The sequence below is a fragment of the Berkeleyomyces rouxiae genome (genome assembly GCF_048999995.1).
Source record: "Berkeleyomyces rouxiae strain 22BRR77 chromosome Unknown BrBRR77_ptg000003l, whole genome shotgun sequence".
In the NCBI taxonomy this organism is placed as follows: Eukaryota; Fungi; Ascomycota; class Sordariomycetes; order Microascales; family Ceratocystidaceae; genus Berkeleyomyces; species Berkeleyomyces rouxiae.
Genome location: NW_027396493.1, coordinates 2775205 through 2789242, shown reverse-complemented (window position 1 = coordinate 2789242; position 14038 = coordinate 2775205). Strand labels below are relative to the sequence as shown.

Sequence of the window (14038 nt, the reverse complement as noted above, 5' to 3'; positions counted from 1 at the left end):
TCCCAGCATGCCTTCAAATGCCGAACTGTTCATCACCTAGACCCTGCTCAAAGCTTCGCCTCAACTCCATTAGGCAGTGCCCAACAGGTAAAGAGCGTAGTGCATTTTTTCCATGTCTAGAGTTATACGACTTTCCATCTAGCCACCACAGCCCACATATTCCTCCAAGCGCACGTGTAACTTCAGCATATCCTACACCCATGACAGTTCTGGTGTGCTAGAATACCAGGACCTTGAATCTGTTATTCATGGCTGTCATGTTGCTTTAGACAAGAGAGGAAAAAACCCGATCTAGCGGCCGAGGAGAATCGGACTCTTCAATTTCTTCGCGCATCCCTCAACTGCCCTTGAAATTCCCCCATGCTTTTCTTTCTTTGAGTAAATTGTTCTGATCTCCATCACCGCTCCTCTCCTCCGTCTTCAATAACCGGGTTTCCCTTCTCCTCGCCTCGGCCTCACTAGGCTGGGCCGGCAATTACAAGGGTGTAGAATCCGAGCACAGCTACAATCTTGACGAAAACAACAACGTTGACTGGGATGTCAAGAATGCCCGACAGGGTTGAAGTATCATCTATTTCCATTTTCACCTCACCCATACCAGTATAGCCGTTAGTATTTCCCCTTACATGGCTGGTGGTGGTAGGACAACCAAAAAGGAAGGACTGAACGATAGGCTCGGGGGCATCCTGAGAACCAGCGCCTCGGCTTGTATCGGGATTGCCGTGATGGACTTCCATGGCAAAGTACTTGTTGACATGATCATCGGACGCAACATTTTGCTTTATCCAGCTTTTTTTCACCGATACAGCCAATCCTACCCCAGATCCCGTACCCGAACTCTTATCCCGATAAACTATTATCGAAGTGTGTAAATTACCACTGCGTCAAAAAACGAACATTCTTTGGACTTGCTTGCTCGTGCCATGTCCTATCTATGTTGACTTCTACATAGTTTCCCCTCACCACTATAAGTGGTTGGTGCTGTTCACAAACATGCACCATTCATCAACATGCACCATTCATCAACATGCACCATTTTCATTGAAATCGAAGATAGAAGTGGGGTTGGGTCGAGGGGGCTATCAGAAAATCGTTTCAGGATACGGATAAGAACCTTCACATCATCCATACAAGTGCGAGTGTTGGATCTTTGCTTTACCATGCTGTAGGTGGCAAGTCGACGAGACGGGTGTTAAGCGACATGCTCGGTGATTATCTGAGTACCAATTATATTCCCCGCATCAGAATCATTGTCATGGACTTCCCCGGCAAGAATCTTACGAATCAGATTATCAACAACAACGCGTTGACTTACCCCCAGATAGCTAATCCCCAGCCCATTAAACCGCACCTCATGCACTATTGGGCTGCCAACCCCAAACTCTAGATCCTCAATTTCATCGAGCTTGGCTTTCGTAATCAAGAAGTCTTTGGCAGTTTGTACCGCGTGTTTGTAGGTATTCGACGAGAAAGGCATGTATCACTGCCTCAGCTAAGGGAACTTTCATATACACTACAATTTATATTAAATGCATTATTTACTATGGCATCTTCTCTTGCCATACAACAAGTGACTGGCTTTTGGTCTCAATACATAACTTCCGCTAGGGGTTTCTATTGCTACGTCTTCTACCACCAACTTCCCTGAGATAAACAATGAATTGCTTGCTATACTGTAGCTACTACTAAAACGAACCGTAGAGAAAATCTAGGCATGTCAGATCATAGGATCAACTAACAACATGAAGAGCCAAAGTCCGCAAAATCAGAATGTCCAGGCCCACAAATAAGCTTTGTACGACTTGAGCCGGAGCACCATTGACGATTTAGCTTGTACCTAGTCGAGAACAATTTCTAAATATTCAACAGACGACCTAGGCCCTGATCGGCTCGTGAACGAAAACGTATGACGGAATATAGTTGGCCAGGGTACAAGGTACATCCCGGTTTGCATATGTGTGTGTGTGAATCTTTCAGTACTGTGATTGTGGGGACTTACTGAAGTCCTTTGACGGAAGAAGTTTGATTCCGGAACGTCAGACAATATCAATTGGTAACAGAAGTAAGTGCGCGCAAAGATCTGTGGTAGAAAGTATTGCTCTTGTATTCAATAGAGAGGAAGATGAAGACGGTTGTTGTTGTTGTTGTGTAACCCTAACCCTAACCTCAACACCGGACTCCACCCCTCATCCCCCTCATAAATACCAGTAGATAGCACAACTTACCTCAGTATTTATGAATAAAACCCTCAGTTTGATTCACAGTTGTCTAGAAGGAGAACTAGCTACAAATGACATAGGAAACACTGAACCTTTTATGTTCATGGAGAGTTGTGCTTCTCCGGAGCAAGTAGAAAGAGTTCTGATCTTTCGGAGCTTGTGCAAGTGGTGGATGTTTAGCTTGTTAGGCGGAATCGTGACGTCAGTGTTTGGGCCCGTGATCTAAACGGCCGACTGACCTCTACTCCAAACGTTCGAGTTCAAGTGACCGACTTTATCAGGTATAGTGAGTGCTTTGGGGACATTATTTAGGTACTCCATTGAGCTCATCCTTCAAGGGTGGTGAATCTTTTAGGGTTGGCTGGATGCATCAACAGAATCGTATATGTATAACTAACTATGCAAGTATATGCAGATCTAAGTTTTACACCGTCTTCCGTTCTTATGTATCTGTCAAACTACCGCTGTCGGGATCACTACAAAAAGGCCAAGTTACCCAGTTAGCGTACAGCACAGTGGCTATGAGAGTCCGGCGTACATAATGGAAGATATAAGCCCTACCAAGTAAGCAAGTCCAAGTGAACGTTCGTTTTTCTGGCGCAATGGTAGTTTACACGCTGTGATATTACTCCTCTCTTGTATGGGTTATGAGGTGGAAGGGTTTTTCTTGTAGTGCTCAGTTAGGATGTTGTGCCCCTGACTTCGACAACATGCAGCCCTATATACCCCATGTACCTTTCATAAGTTAACTAGTAATGCAACTGTGGATACGATGTGTCAGCCTCTCCGCCGTATGTCCTTCCCTCCACTTCCCCTAGTTAACCTTTTCATCTTTTAGTGAAGACTACAGTTTTCATGCTCTACGACTACTAACAACTGCAACAACTACAAGCTACCATTATAACCCCATTTTACCGTCTCGCGATGAACAACACCACGATGTCTCTCTGACCGTCAGAGCATGAAAACGATCTGACCATTGTCGCAGTTAACCGGCTGCCGACAGAGTCGCCGTCACAGCTGTCGCCCCCAGTGCCGTTGCAGCCGCCCCGAGCCCCCACTATTTCTGCACCTTTTCCCCGGTGCACTGACCAGCAGGCCTTTGTCATCTTGGAGGCTCCGAGTGACTCGCAAGCAGGGAGATCCTCCCTTCTACGAGTCGCCTAGACAAGAAGCTCTGTTGACAGAAATAGTCAGCACCTTGCGGGCCTGGTGGCCGGACTCGACCTTCACATATAAACGAGTCGAGCGGAAGGTGGAGGCGATGGTAAGGGTCTGGAGGGCCTTCATTGCTCTCGATTTGACAGATGTTTCCTATGACCATGATACTGGCGCGATCGGTGCTAGCGATGAAAAATGGGCGGGTTGGATGGAAAAATACGGTGAGCCGATTTATTACCTGAGGCGCAGTGGGTTTCCAAGGAAGAACCTTTATCAGAAGGCACTTGAAGGCTCTGAGGAGTTCGGTCTGACAGCCGTACCAGCCTGGGATGTGGAAGGTTTGAACGCTATTGAGCTTGTTAGCTGTAGCGGTGATGAATATAAGGGACACTCCCGGGCGCCAGCAACAAACCGGAGGCCGTCGTCAGCTCAATCCCGCGCTTCAACGAGTAGGACCTCGTCGCGTTTTACTTCTAGAACGATTCGCATGACGGAACCACGGCCTCCTAGGGCGCCGGAGATGTCTGTAAATGAAGTTATTTTGTCACTCCTGGTTTCTCATTCTTTCTCGCGGCGGCGCTCCTCGTTTGAAGCCAACCTAACAATAGCTATGCGTGACGTTCAAACGTGGTTTGCTTCGCAGACAACTTATGATGAAATGAGCGCTTTTTTCGACTCTCTACAAGCCCGGCCGCTGTACGTTCATCGATATCTCGGTTCAACAGAGTTTTTCAAAAGGCGGATGTTCTGGAGCGTTCAAGCAAGGCCGGACCCGGCGCCGGTAAGCCGACGCTAGCGATAGAGAAGCCTAAAATAGGGGTTTAATACCATCGCGATGCATTTTGAATGCGTGTAGGAGCCGCATTTCCTTGTGATTTAATAGTCAAATTCACGAGTGGTTTTGCAAGTATGCAAAATGACAGTGTAATTGAATGGGGGGCTGGTCTTTTAGCTGTAAATTTGGAACTTCAACATAACATAACGATTTTCTATCAGTCACTATAATATTCATGTCCAACCTCTTCTGCTATGATACGTAGCTCGGCCATTTGTCTCTCGAGGGCTGCCAGGTCCTGGTGATCCGGCTCATATATTTCCCATTGATCCTGGGCGATCTTGTCCCTCAGGGCCGCCGCATTAGAGGCATCAACGTTCGAATTCGCTCAGTTTCTCACAACCTCAAGAAAAGCCGCTTCTTTCTGGTCAACAGAGCGCTGTCCCTGGCTGTCATCATACGCCTTGATGAAGTTCCAAATCCCGGTACACGCATACACCATCAGGACCTGATTTCTGAAGTTGTATTCCGACGCTGACGATCTCAGAATCCTGAACTTTCCTCTCATCGGACCAAACGTCAGTTCCACCGTAGTTCGAAGCCGCGAATGTCGCAGGTTAAACAGCTCTTCTTTTGTCTGCGGGGTGCTATTAACCTCATGCCACTCTTTGAGGTGATATCGCACGTCGGGGTAAGGCGTCAAAACACCCGGCAGTAATCCAATTTCGGCACTACCAAGGTAGAATCTCCTGGCCGGAATTCCGAAGCCATTGGATAAGGCATACCTTATCAATACGGGATCAAATATTGCCTCTTCTTCCTTAGGTAAAACGTATGAAAAGGTCCCATCGAACCGTACGACACACATCAGATTTTGCGACTGTATGTTTCTCCTTTTGGAAAATCTTTTGATTTTCTCTAGTGAGCTATAGGCATTAATACGCTGTCTGTCAATGGCGCCGGTACAGCCATGAAACGCTCGTAACCCCTCCTGCGGCGTGATCTCCGGGCGGATGAAGTTCTTGTCAGGCGGCCCGACAAACTCACGGTGAAGCTCCCTAAAGGCATTCAAGCTAGCACGTACAATCGATGAAACCGCGCGTTGAGAGATGCCGAAGAAATATGCTGCATTTCTCTGACTGCAGCCCCAACTGATGACATATAGGAATACCATCACTTGCTGCTGCAGTGAGTGATCTTGGGTTGATTCCATGAGATAATTTTTATGCAGTCAAGTAACTAGGACATCAAACTCCAACCTTGTGATGTGAAATATCTTTTCAAACACCCTAGGGTTGCCGGCGAGGAGGTCTTCTACGCTGTTGAAGGCGACAGATGGGCCCTCGGGATTCACAGCCCGCTGTGAGCTCGATTGTGCTGCTTCCTGTATGGGATCCTCAACTGATAGGGATTGAAGAGCCTCAATTTCTGACTGGAGCACCAGAAGGTCTTGAAGATCGTCTTCAAGATCGTCTTGAATATGTTGTGGAATATTTTCGTGAAAATCCAAATCGTCTTCGCTGTCAGATTCGCTGGATTCCGATATTTCCGAAATTTCCGACATATCTGACATTTCCGACGTGATAGGAGGTGACAGGCACAGACTGTTGAAATAAGTTGTCGTTGTTGTTGAAACTTTTGTTGTTGAAATGAGGGGTCACAGCCTTGTGGCCTGGTGTTCTCGTCATAGATTCCACCTCCAAGAATGACTGTGAAAAATGAACGAATTTGTCCGCAAAAGGGATAGCCTCAAGACAGTCATCTTTTTGGCAACTGCTCTGATTGTGGACTGGGGCGGAAAGGCACATTGAGTGACCTTGCATAACTTTATGTAGAGCCCATTATCAAGAATTTTCCTGCTGTGGTGGGAGAAAAATTAGCCGACATAATCCCTGTTTCGTCATTTATGTTTTATCTCGACGAGCTGATCAGGGTCTTATCGGTGGAATGTTCCGTCAATACTTGTTGAGCTGGCGTAAGGGTACGACCAGGGTACATGACGACACGTGACCCTAGGGCACGTGCACATGGAGACCCACAGTTCCCACGACCTGGGATACTGTTGCGAGGCGCTTAGGGTTACTCAACCGCTGAGGCTGTCAGGATGAGTCATCATCCACAATTCCATTTCTCAACAATCATCAGGGCATGATCCCTGCCCTGATTCTCTCCCACAATGATGTTAGATTCTCGGAACTCCATCAGAGGTATAAAAGTCATGCTACCTCTGATCTTCTTGTATTGATGATTAGTTTTGGAGGTTTAGCGAGTTTTGATTTTCCACTTAATTAAGTTAATATATTCTTTCATTTATCATCTTCACAGATACAAAGGCAGGGAGAGGGAGAACATAGAACCTAGGGAGAACAAGAGAATAGAAGTAACGATTCACTGACATATTCGCCCTCACCCCAAAAATACTTCTCAAAAACCGATGACATAATGGGCAAATTTTGTATATTGCAGTCGGTATCGCGTCGAGTCAGTGCCGAAAAGCGGAGATTAACCAGGTCTTAACCTTGGAAATCTTAAGTTTGGCAAAAAGACGACGCTCAAAAACTCCAAAATCCGTGCATGATGCATTGATTCGCGTCCAAATCGGGTTCATGCGTACATTTTAAAAGCCCCGCTTTATCAAAAAGAACAGCCCTAGGCTCCGGGGTACCGCAAGTGAGACTTTCTAGAACACATCGCGATCAACGTTTGTCTTCTATTCTTATCACACGCTGACAAGTTCCACCAACTCGGAACGCTATGACCCGTGACAGCCAGCAATTGTTGATGGAACGTTTAGAAGAGTTTCTTGGCACTAGAGCTCGAGCGCTTAAAGTTGGGGATGGACTAATATGGGTACTGAATTGGACCCAGCCCTGCCGGCTTTACTAATATAAATTCCCTGAGTATCTTCACTCCCGTGGTCCCTATCCAAGTTTACCTTTTCCTCTGCATCTTCAATATGCGGTTCTCTCTTCTCGTTACTTTGGCGTCGGCTACCCTGGGCCGCGCCGGCACCTTCAAACGAATCACCTCCGATAATAGTTTCGACCTTGCCGAGGCTGAGAACGTCGACTGGATGGCCAAACTGCCCAACAACATCCAAGTGACGTCACTTTCCATCCCCGGAACTCATAACTCTGTCACGAATCTTGTGACCGACCCGTCAATTCAAACACAGAACACCGATCTGGCCACGCAACTCCGAGCTGGTATCAGATATATCGATGTTTCTGCGAGTCTAAAAAATGGCAAGATTGCCATCTACCACCGCGGCATTAATACCACCTACGACTTGGAAACGGTCCTCACAACTGTTCTTGACTTCATAGATGAAAACCCGCGAGAGGGTATCTTCATACGCATCCGCAAAAATATTTTTGGGTCCGGCACCACTGTCGATTTTGAGAGTGCCATAAGGCGATACCTCACCCCTTACACTGCTATTGGACGGCGCATGACAGCCTATCTTTATAAGCACCGGGTAATGGATTTGACCTGGGAGCTTCCTCGGCTTAAAGATATCCGCGGCCGTATAATTATTTTACAAGACTTCCCTACCGAGAGACATGGACTTCTTGCTGTCGCCTGGAATAGTGAATATATTGTTGTGTCAGATTGGAAGTTTGCACTTGGAAAGTTTGGCGTAGCCCTCAAGTGGTTCGCTGTCAAGGCGGGTCTCACGTCAGTTGCTGAGAAACTTGACGAAAAGCTTCACATCACTCATGTGAGTGCAGGTTCTAGTTCTACTCCTTATCAAGTTGCCGGTGGGGCTAGCGGCATGGGACCAGGAATGAATGACCGTGTTGCCAACTATCTTACAACCCATTCTGTCCCCCGCACCGGAATCATTGTCATGGACTTTCCCGGCAAGAGGCTTGTTGAGCAGATCATCAGCCACAACAACAGGATTCAACCCCAGTCCAGCTAAACCAACCGCTAAGTCAGTTTCTTGCTGGGCACGTTTCTGAGACTAAACAACAGATCCATACACATGAGACAAAAAGAACCATGCATCATTCCTTCGCTTAAGCAAACCTTCGCACATCCCATAATTTAAAAAAACATAGATACCCATAGACCACTATATGCAAACACTTCCAGCTACTTCATTTCTCGTCGAATAAATACCAAGCCTTCCGCTTCCGTGGGCCATGCCTGTTTCATTTCTTGACCGGATATTCGTCGTCAGTGAACTTTCTACTACTAGCTGCCAAGCTGTAAAACCCAATTTGCGATGCTGCAGCCAACATGCCCTCAGCAGTCAACATGGGCTCTTCGCGTTTCGCAGCCAGACCTTTTGGACAAAAAGCCTATGCCCAAGCTCCCTGCGCTTTATTCCGCCCATGGCATCCAGTTCATTCCTATTCCCACGTCTCTGCATCCCAACGAGAGAGTCGGATCACGCCGAATTATCATCAATAACCTGCCACCAGATTCGCACTTGTCGCGAGTCATGGAGCGTGTGTGGGGAGGCCGTGTTATATCTGCAATACTCGCCGACATGCTGTGTCCAATACCAATGGGCAGCCAAAAACAAGTCGTCACACATCAAATCTGCAAATGTGCAGTAATTGAATTTGCAAAGCCAGAGGTTGCAGAAATGTTTGCCCTTCAAACATCCTCGTCTCATCCCATTGGCACGTATAGCCGGTCGCTGGCTATCGGAAACTCCTGCCCTCCAAAATCGCCAGACTCGGTAGCGACAGACTCCAAGGATGAATATTTGCGGTCTGTAATATTCCCTGTTACGTCTGTTGATACTCTTTCATACCCAATGTCCATCGCTACTAGATCTTACATTAAGCATGGCTATAGTCGGTACCTCCAAGCCACCAAGTTCAACACGGCCTTTATCATGGCCTTTCTAGTAGACATAGGCATGCATTATTCTCAAATCGCGGAGCAACTTTTACACATAAGTATCGACTCGGATCAAACTCTTCATCTCCATTTTTCAACAATCGGACGTGCCGTGCTGGTTTACGAGCTTCTCATGACAGTGCCAAAGTACGGCTACGTGGACTCGTTTATCAAGACTGCACCATCATCGCCAACAGCACTAGCATCTATAACCCAAAATCAGAGTATGTTAACCATGGACACTCCCGCTCGATGTAGACTTTCTGTACAAGGGTCTTTGATTTGGGGACGTGACCCTTGTGATCGGCCCGCCATATCCGAAAGAAGTCGTCGCTTCTCTGACGTTACACAAGACCCTAAATTCCGCAAATTCATGCAAAGGTTTCGTGAGACTGTCCTGAGGACAGACCCTTTCCCAAAGGCCTTGTCACTGCCGATAATAGGATCAAATTGTAAAGTTGGACTAGAAAACTGTACTGTCTCGACATTAGAGTCCCCTCCTGAGCATGCTATCAGCAAAGATCCACCCGAGTCACCGCGTTCAGGGGCGTCCTTTCGGAAGAAGTTGAAGCGTCAAATCCAAGGAGGGTGGGAGGTTGTCGAAGCAGACCACTGGAAAGAACTAGAAAGTTTGGCGAAGGTTCCTTGTCTAGAATCAGACCCCCCGGTAGGCCACGATCTCATTGAGCTTCATGGCGACTGCAAGAGTTCTTCTCAGGATGAAAGTAGGGTAACTGGTGAGCTGGGTGGTGAATCGGTAGCAGTTTTCGATAAACAACCTGACATTGGACCAAGTAAGCTATGGGGGATATTGCCATGAAAGATTGTCTAAATACATGGGGCCCTGTCAAATATAGCGTAATGCGTTTTGTTTTGTCTTCAAGTGAAAGAAGTGGAAAGAAATCCTCTAAATTGTGATAGTGAGAACATTGACAATAATATGGACCGAATACTATAGCCAGGTAGACGATGAATATTGAGACATTACAGAAATGCCAACAGCCTGCTATTCAATCACCGATGATATCCACATCTATTTCTTCCACTTGAACTTCAAACTCCTATCAATACTTTTCCCCTTGTCTGTGACCTGCAGGATCTCATTCCCATCATCGCTTGCCGTCTTGTTCTTGCCACTTGTTGCGAACCCTTCATTGCTTTCTAACCAATTCTGATTTCCCTCAAACGCTGACATAATCTTGTCCAGGGAACGAGGATTCTTGCGCACCGTCTTTGGCTTTTTCTTCGTCAACCGCGCCAGGACTCCTTCAGCTTTGGCTGATTTTGCCTTGGCTGGGTGGCTCTCCAGATACTCCTTGACCATGGCTTCATTGATGTTTTCGTAGGGCTCCCATGTACGCTTCTGATCTGGCGGCCAGTCGCCTTCCCAGCATACCAAGAAAAATAGCTTGCCGCGCCTATTTTTGACATCTACGAGTGCTTCAACAATGTACTCGTCCTCGCCCAAACTCTCAGAGCTGTCCCTGTCTTCCTTAGCAGACACGCCAGCTTTGCCAACTTTGGCAATAGTTGACTGGCTAGGCACTGGACGTTCAGTTGAGCGCTTGACGGAAGATCCATTGATACTAGCCCAAGGTGAAGAGGCCGGCCGAGTTGGTGTTTTCATCGGTTTAACAGGAATCAAACTCTTGGCTAGAATTTTGTTTCCTTCATCATCTTCACCATCAGACTCCACGAAATCGTAAGGTGACGGTGTTGGTGGTCCCTTTTTCGCTGGTTTTGTAGGGCGTCGAGGCAACTTGGTTTGGATCTTGCTGGATGAGCTCCGTGTAGGATTCGACTCTCGCCTCACCCGTTTAAATGGTGATGTCGGCAAAGAGGAACCCACCGCCTTACTACCTAATTTACCACCCTTCAGTGATAGGTGTGCCTTAGCGGCCAAACTATCCGAATTTGTTGCATTGGGGGTCACAGTGCCTTCATCTACCGCATCGAAGCTCCGTTTCTTGCGTGTCGTAGTCGAAGGGGTCGCATTATTTTCAAGGCCAAACACCTTGGTTCCTAGCTTAGACTTTGGTGGAGGAACATCAGGCGATGGCTCTGATGATACTTCTGCAACCGGTGTATCAAGGTCTAACGGTACTTCGGAATTTGTTTCTAGGCTTGGTGAAGCGGGCTTTGGCGACGAATTTCGAGACGGTGCTTCCACAATCGGTGCTGCAGACTTTAGTGACTGGATTTTGGATGGAGCTCGGGACGGGGTTTTTGCACTGGATACGGCAGCTTCGGGCAACTGAGCTTGGGATGGCGCTTCAACAACGGGTGGATAGATAACAACATCAGCTGATGCTTCTAATTGAGCTTTAATGCTTAGTTCAGCATTGTCGGGCACTGCCTCCTCTATTGGTTCCAGAATTGGTGTACCAGGATGTGATGGTGGCTTGGATTGAAGTTCCAAAATCGCGGCGACAGGATCTAAAGAAGGTTTGTGATGCGGGGCCTCAGTCATCGGGGTATCAATTTCTTCCAGTCTCTCGTGTCCAGGTTTGCTGCTTGGTGCATCAAGATCGATTGACATCTCAGACAGACCTTTTGTATGTGGTTCAGTGGCCTCTGGAACCTGAACTGTTGACGAAGTTTTGGAAATGGGCGCCGTAGGGTCTGGCTGTATCTCCGAGGGTGCCGCCACATTTGGTGTATCAAGATCTGGTAATATTTTTGGTGAAGGTAGTGTATCCTGCGCAGCATGGTGTGATGGCTCTTTCAATGGAGTTTGCACATTGGGTGAATCAGCGTCAACCAACGCCACCAGTTGAGCCTCAGGACTTGTCGGGGTAGGATCAAGCGGTTCCTCTGACGGAACTTCGATACTTGAGACAACAAGATTTTCAGGCATCTCTGGGGGAGTTTTCATATCAACGGTCACGCGCTGTAAGGGTGTCTCTGGTTCGGTTTCAACGCTCGGTATAACAAGTGTTGGTGACACCTCCGGTGAATTTTGCGTACCAGTAACAACAAGCTCTAGTGCCACTTGTGATGGTCCTTCCAAAGTACCCACATCGAGATCTGGGAGTATGTCGGATTGAGCTTGAACACTTGGCGCTGTGGAATCAACTTGCCCCTCTAAAGGAATCGTCGCATTGGGTGCCTCTGGTGGTGTTTGTAGACTTCGAGTAGCAGGGCTAGGTGATGGTGCCTCTGGAGAAGCTTCTATACTTGGGATAACAGCATGTGGCGTTATCTCTGGCGAGGATTCCAAAACCAGGTCGTCAATATCGGGTGGTACATCTGGTGAGGCTTCTATAACCCGGGGATGATGGTCAAGCGGTGACGATGGCGACGATTCCACAACTAGTACATCAGCATGTAGAGGTATCTCGGGTGAACCTTCCTTTGACGGGATAACAAGGTCCAGTGATAACTCTGGTGAGGCTTCTGTAGCCCGGGCACCAAGATCTGGCGACAGTTCTGGCGAGCTTTCCATGCCTCGGTCTTTGAGATTCATCGGTATTTCGGGTGAGCCCTCGGTAAGTGGGACATCCAGGTTCAGCGAGAGTTCTGGCGAGGCTCGCACAAATGGGCCATCAATATCCAGTGGTGGTTCCGGTGAGGCTTCTATAACCCGAGAATCAAGATCGAAGGACGGCTCCGGTGAAGATTCCACAACTAAGACATCAGCATGTAGAGGTATCTCGGGCGAACCTTCCTTTGACGGGATAACAAGGTCCAGTGATAACTCTGGTGAGGCTTCTGTAGCCCGGGCACTAAGATCTGGAGACAGTTCTGGCGAGCTTTCCATACCCCGGTCTTTGAGATTCAGCGGTATTTCGGGCGAGCCCTCGGTAAGTGGGACATCCAGGTTCAGCGATAGCTCCGGTGAGGCCTTCGTAACTGGGACTTCAAGGTCTAACTGAGCCTCAGATGGTGTTCGCACAAGGGGTGTGACAGGGCTGAGTAGTATCTCTAATCGTGCTTTCGGAGTCGGCACATCGATGTCCATTGGTATCTCAGACTGAGTTTCGGTACTAGGTGCACTCAGATTTAGTGGTGACTTCGGCAGGGATTCTGCGGTTGGGATATCAAGCTCTATGAATGCCTCTGGTGAAGCTTCGACGCTCAGCACCGTGAGGCCCGGCGATGCCTTTGATGGAGCTTCCTCGGACACTATATCAATGTCCATCGGGATCTCAGACTGGATTGTCGCACTTGATACTCTAATGTTGACGGGTGCCTCTCGCAAATCTTCGACACATGGCGCGGCAACATTCGGTAATAGCTGTGGTGTCGTTTCCAGGCTCTGGGCATTAAGACCGCGATTCGCAGGCTTGCGCTTCTTCGTGCCGGGTTTACGGATCTTTCTAAAACTCACTTCGCTAGGCCGTCCTGGCGCGCGCTTTACTGTCTTGCTCAAAATCGCAGCATCTATTTCGGCGCTGAAGCCCTCGCCGACAGTCTTTGTCAAGCGCTCCTTTTCATTCTCCCTTCGCTGCCATTGGCGGTATTCGTACTCTTCAAACTCGCGTGGGGAAACATAGTCGTGAACTCGGTGGGCGCGGACTACGACTCGCGCAGCTGGCTGGTCGTGAAAGCCAATCAGCCATGCAAGGCTGTTTGGACGCGGTTTTCCATCGGCAGCAAGCCCTTCTGAGAGAAAGAGGCGATCGATGATGTAGGCCGTAGAGTCACCGATGGGGATTATCGTCGCGTCTTGGGAAACAGGGCCAGAGCCGGGCACGTATGGCGGTGGAATATGTGGTATCTCGACGACGATGCGTGAAGTCTGCCGTAGGGTCTCGGGTTCTGGCGCAGGTTGCTTTGTCGCGTTTTCTGTGGCGTAGGTAGTCGTATCTTGTATTCCCAGTCTCATGACTGGAGACTCTTGCGGTTGCATTGTTATCTGGTGTACATTTATAGAGACAAAGAGATCAATATGAGTGGTGGAGAAGAAATGGTGGAAGAAGACAAGGCGAAGAAGGTTTGGCTCTTTGAACAGATTCCCTGGCTAGAAAGGCGAGTTGCAACATTCGGTGCCCAGTGGAAAACTAGACGTGAAGCAAATTAGGAT

The 14038-nt window shown here is 48.1% G+C and overlaps 4 protein-coding genes across 4 annotated transcripts; 2 read left to right on the top strand and 2 right to left on the bottom strand.

The window, feature by feature from the left end:
• Positions 1–5386: 5386 nt before the first annotated feature.
• On the bottom strand, positions 5387–5728 carry BROUX77_003952 (uncharacterized protein; the record flags this gene model as incomplete). Its single annotated transcript, XM_073748660.1, has 1 exon — positions 5387–5728. The coding sequence occupies one exon, from the start codon at positions 5726–5728 to the stop codon at positions 5387–5389; it is 342 nt and encodes a 113-aa protein (XP_073606377.1).
• Positions 5729–7111: 1383 nt separating this feature from the next.
• Positions 7112–8080, top strand: BROUX77_003951 (uncharacterized protein; the record flags this gene model as incomplete). Its single annotated transcript, XM_073748659.1, has 1 exon — positions 7112–8080. One exon carries the CDS (start codon positions 7112–7114, stop codon positions 8078–8080), a length of 969 nt encoding a protein of 322 aa, XP_073606376.1.
• Positions 8081–8605: 525 nt separating this feature from the next.
• On the top strand, positions 8606–9832 carry BROUX77_003950 (uncharacterized protein; the record flags this gene model as incomplete). Its single annotated transcript, XM_073748658.1, has 1 exon — positions 8606–9832. The coding sequence occupies one exon, from the start codon at positions 8606–8608 to the stop codon at positions 9830–9832; it is 1227 nt and encodes a 408-aa protein (XP_073606375.1).
• A 213-nt stretch (positions 9833–10045) lies between these two features.
• On the bottom strand, positions 10046–13840 carry BROUX77_003949 (uncharacterized protein; the record flags this gene model as incomplete). The annotated part of the gene is made up of 1 exon (XM_073748657.1): positions 10046–13840. One exon carries the CDS (start codon positions 13838–13840, stop codon positions 10046–10048), a length of 3795 nt encoding a protein of 1264 aa, XP_073606374.1.
• Positions 13841–14038: the final 198 nt, after the last annotated feature.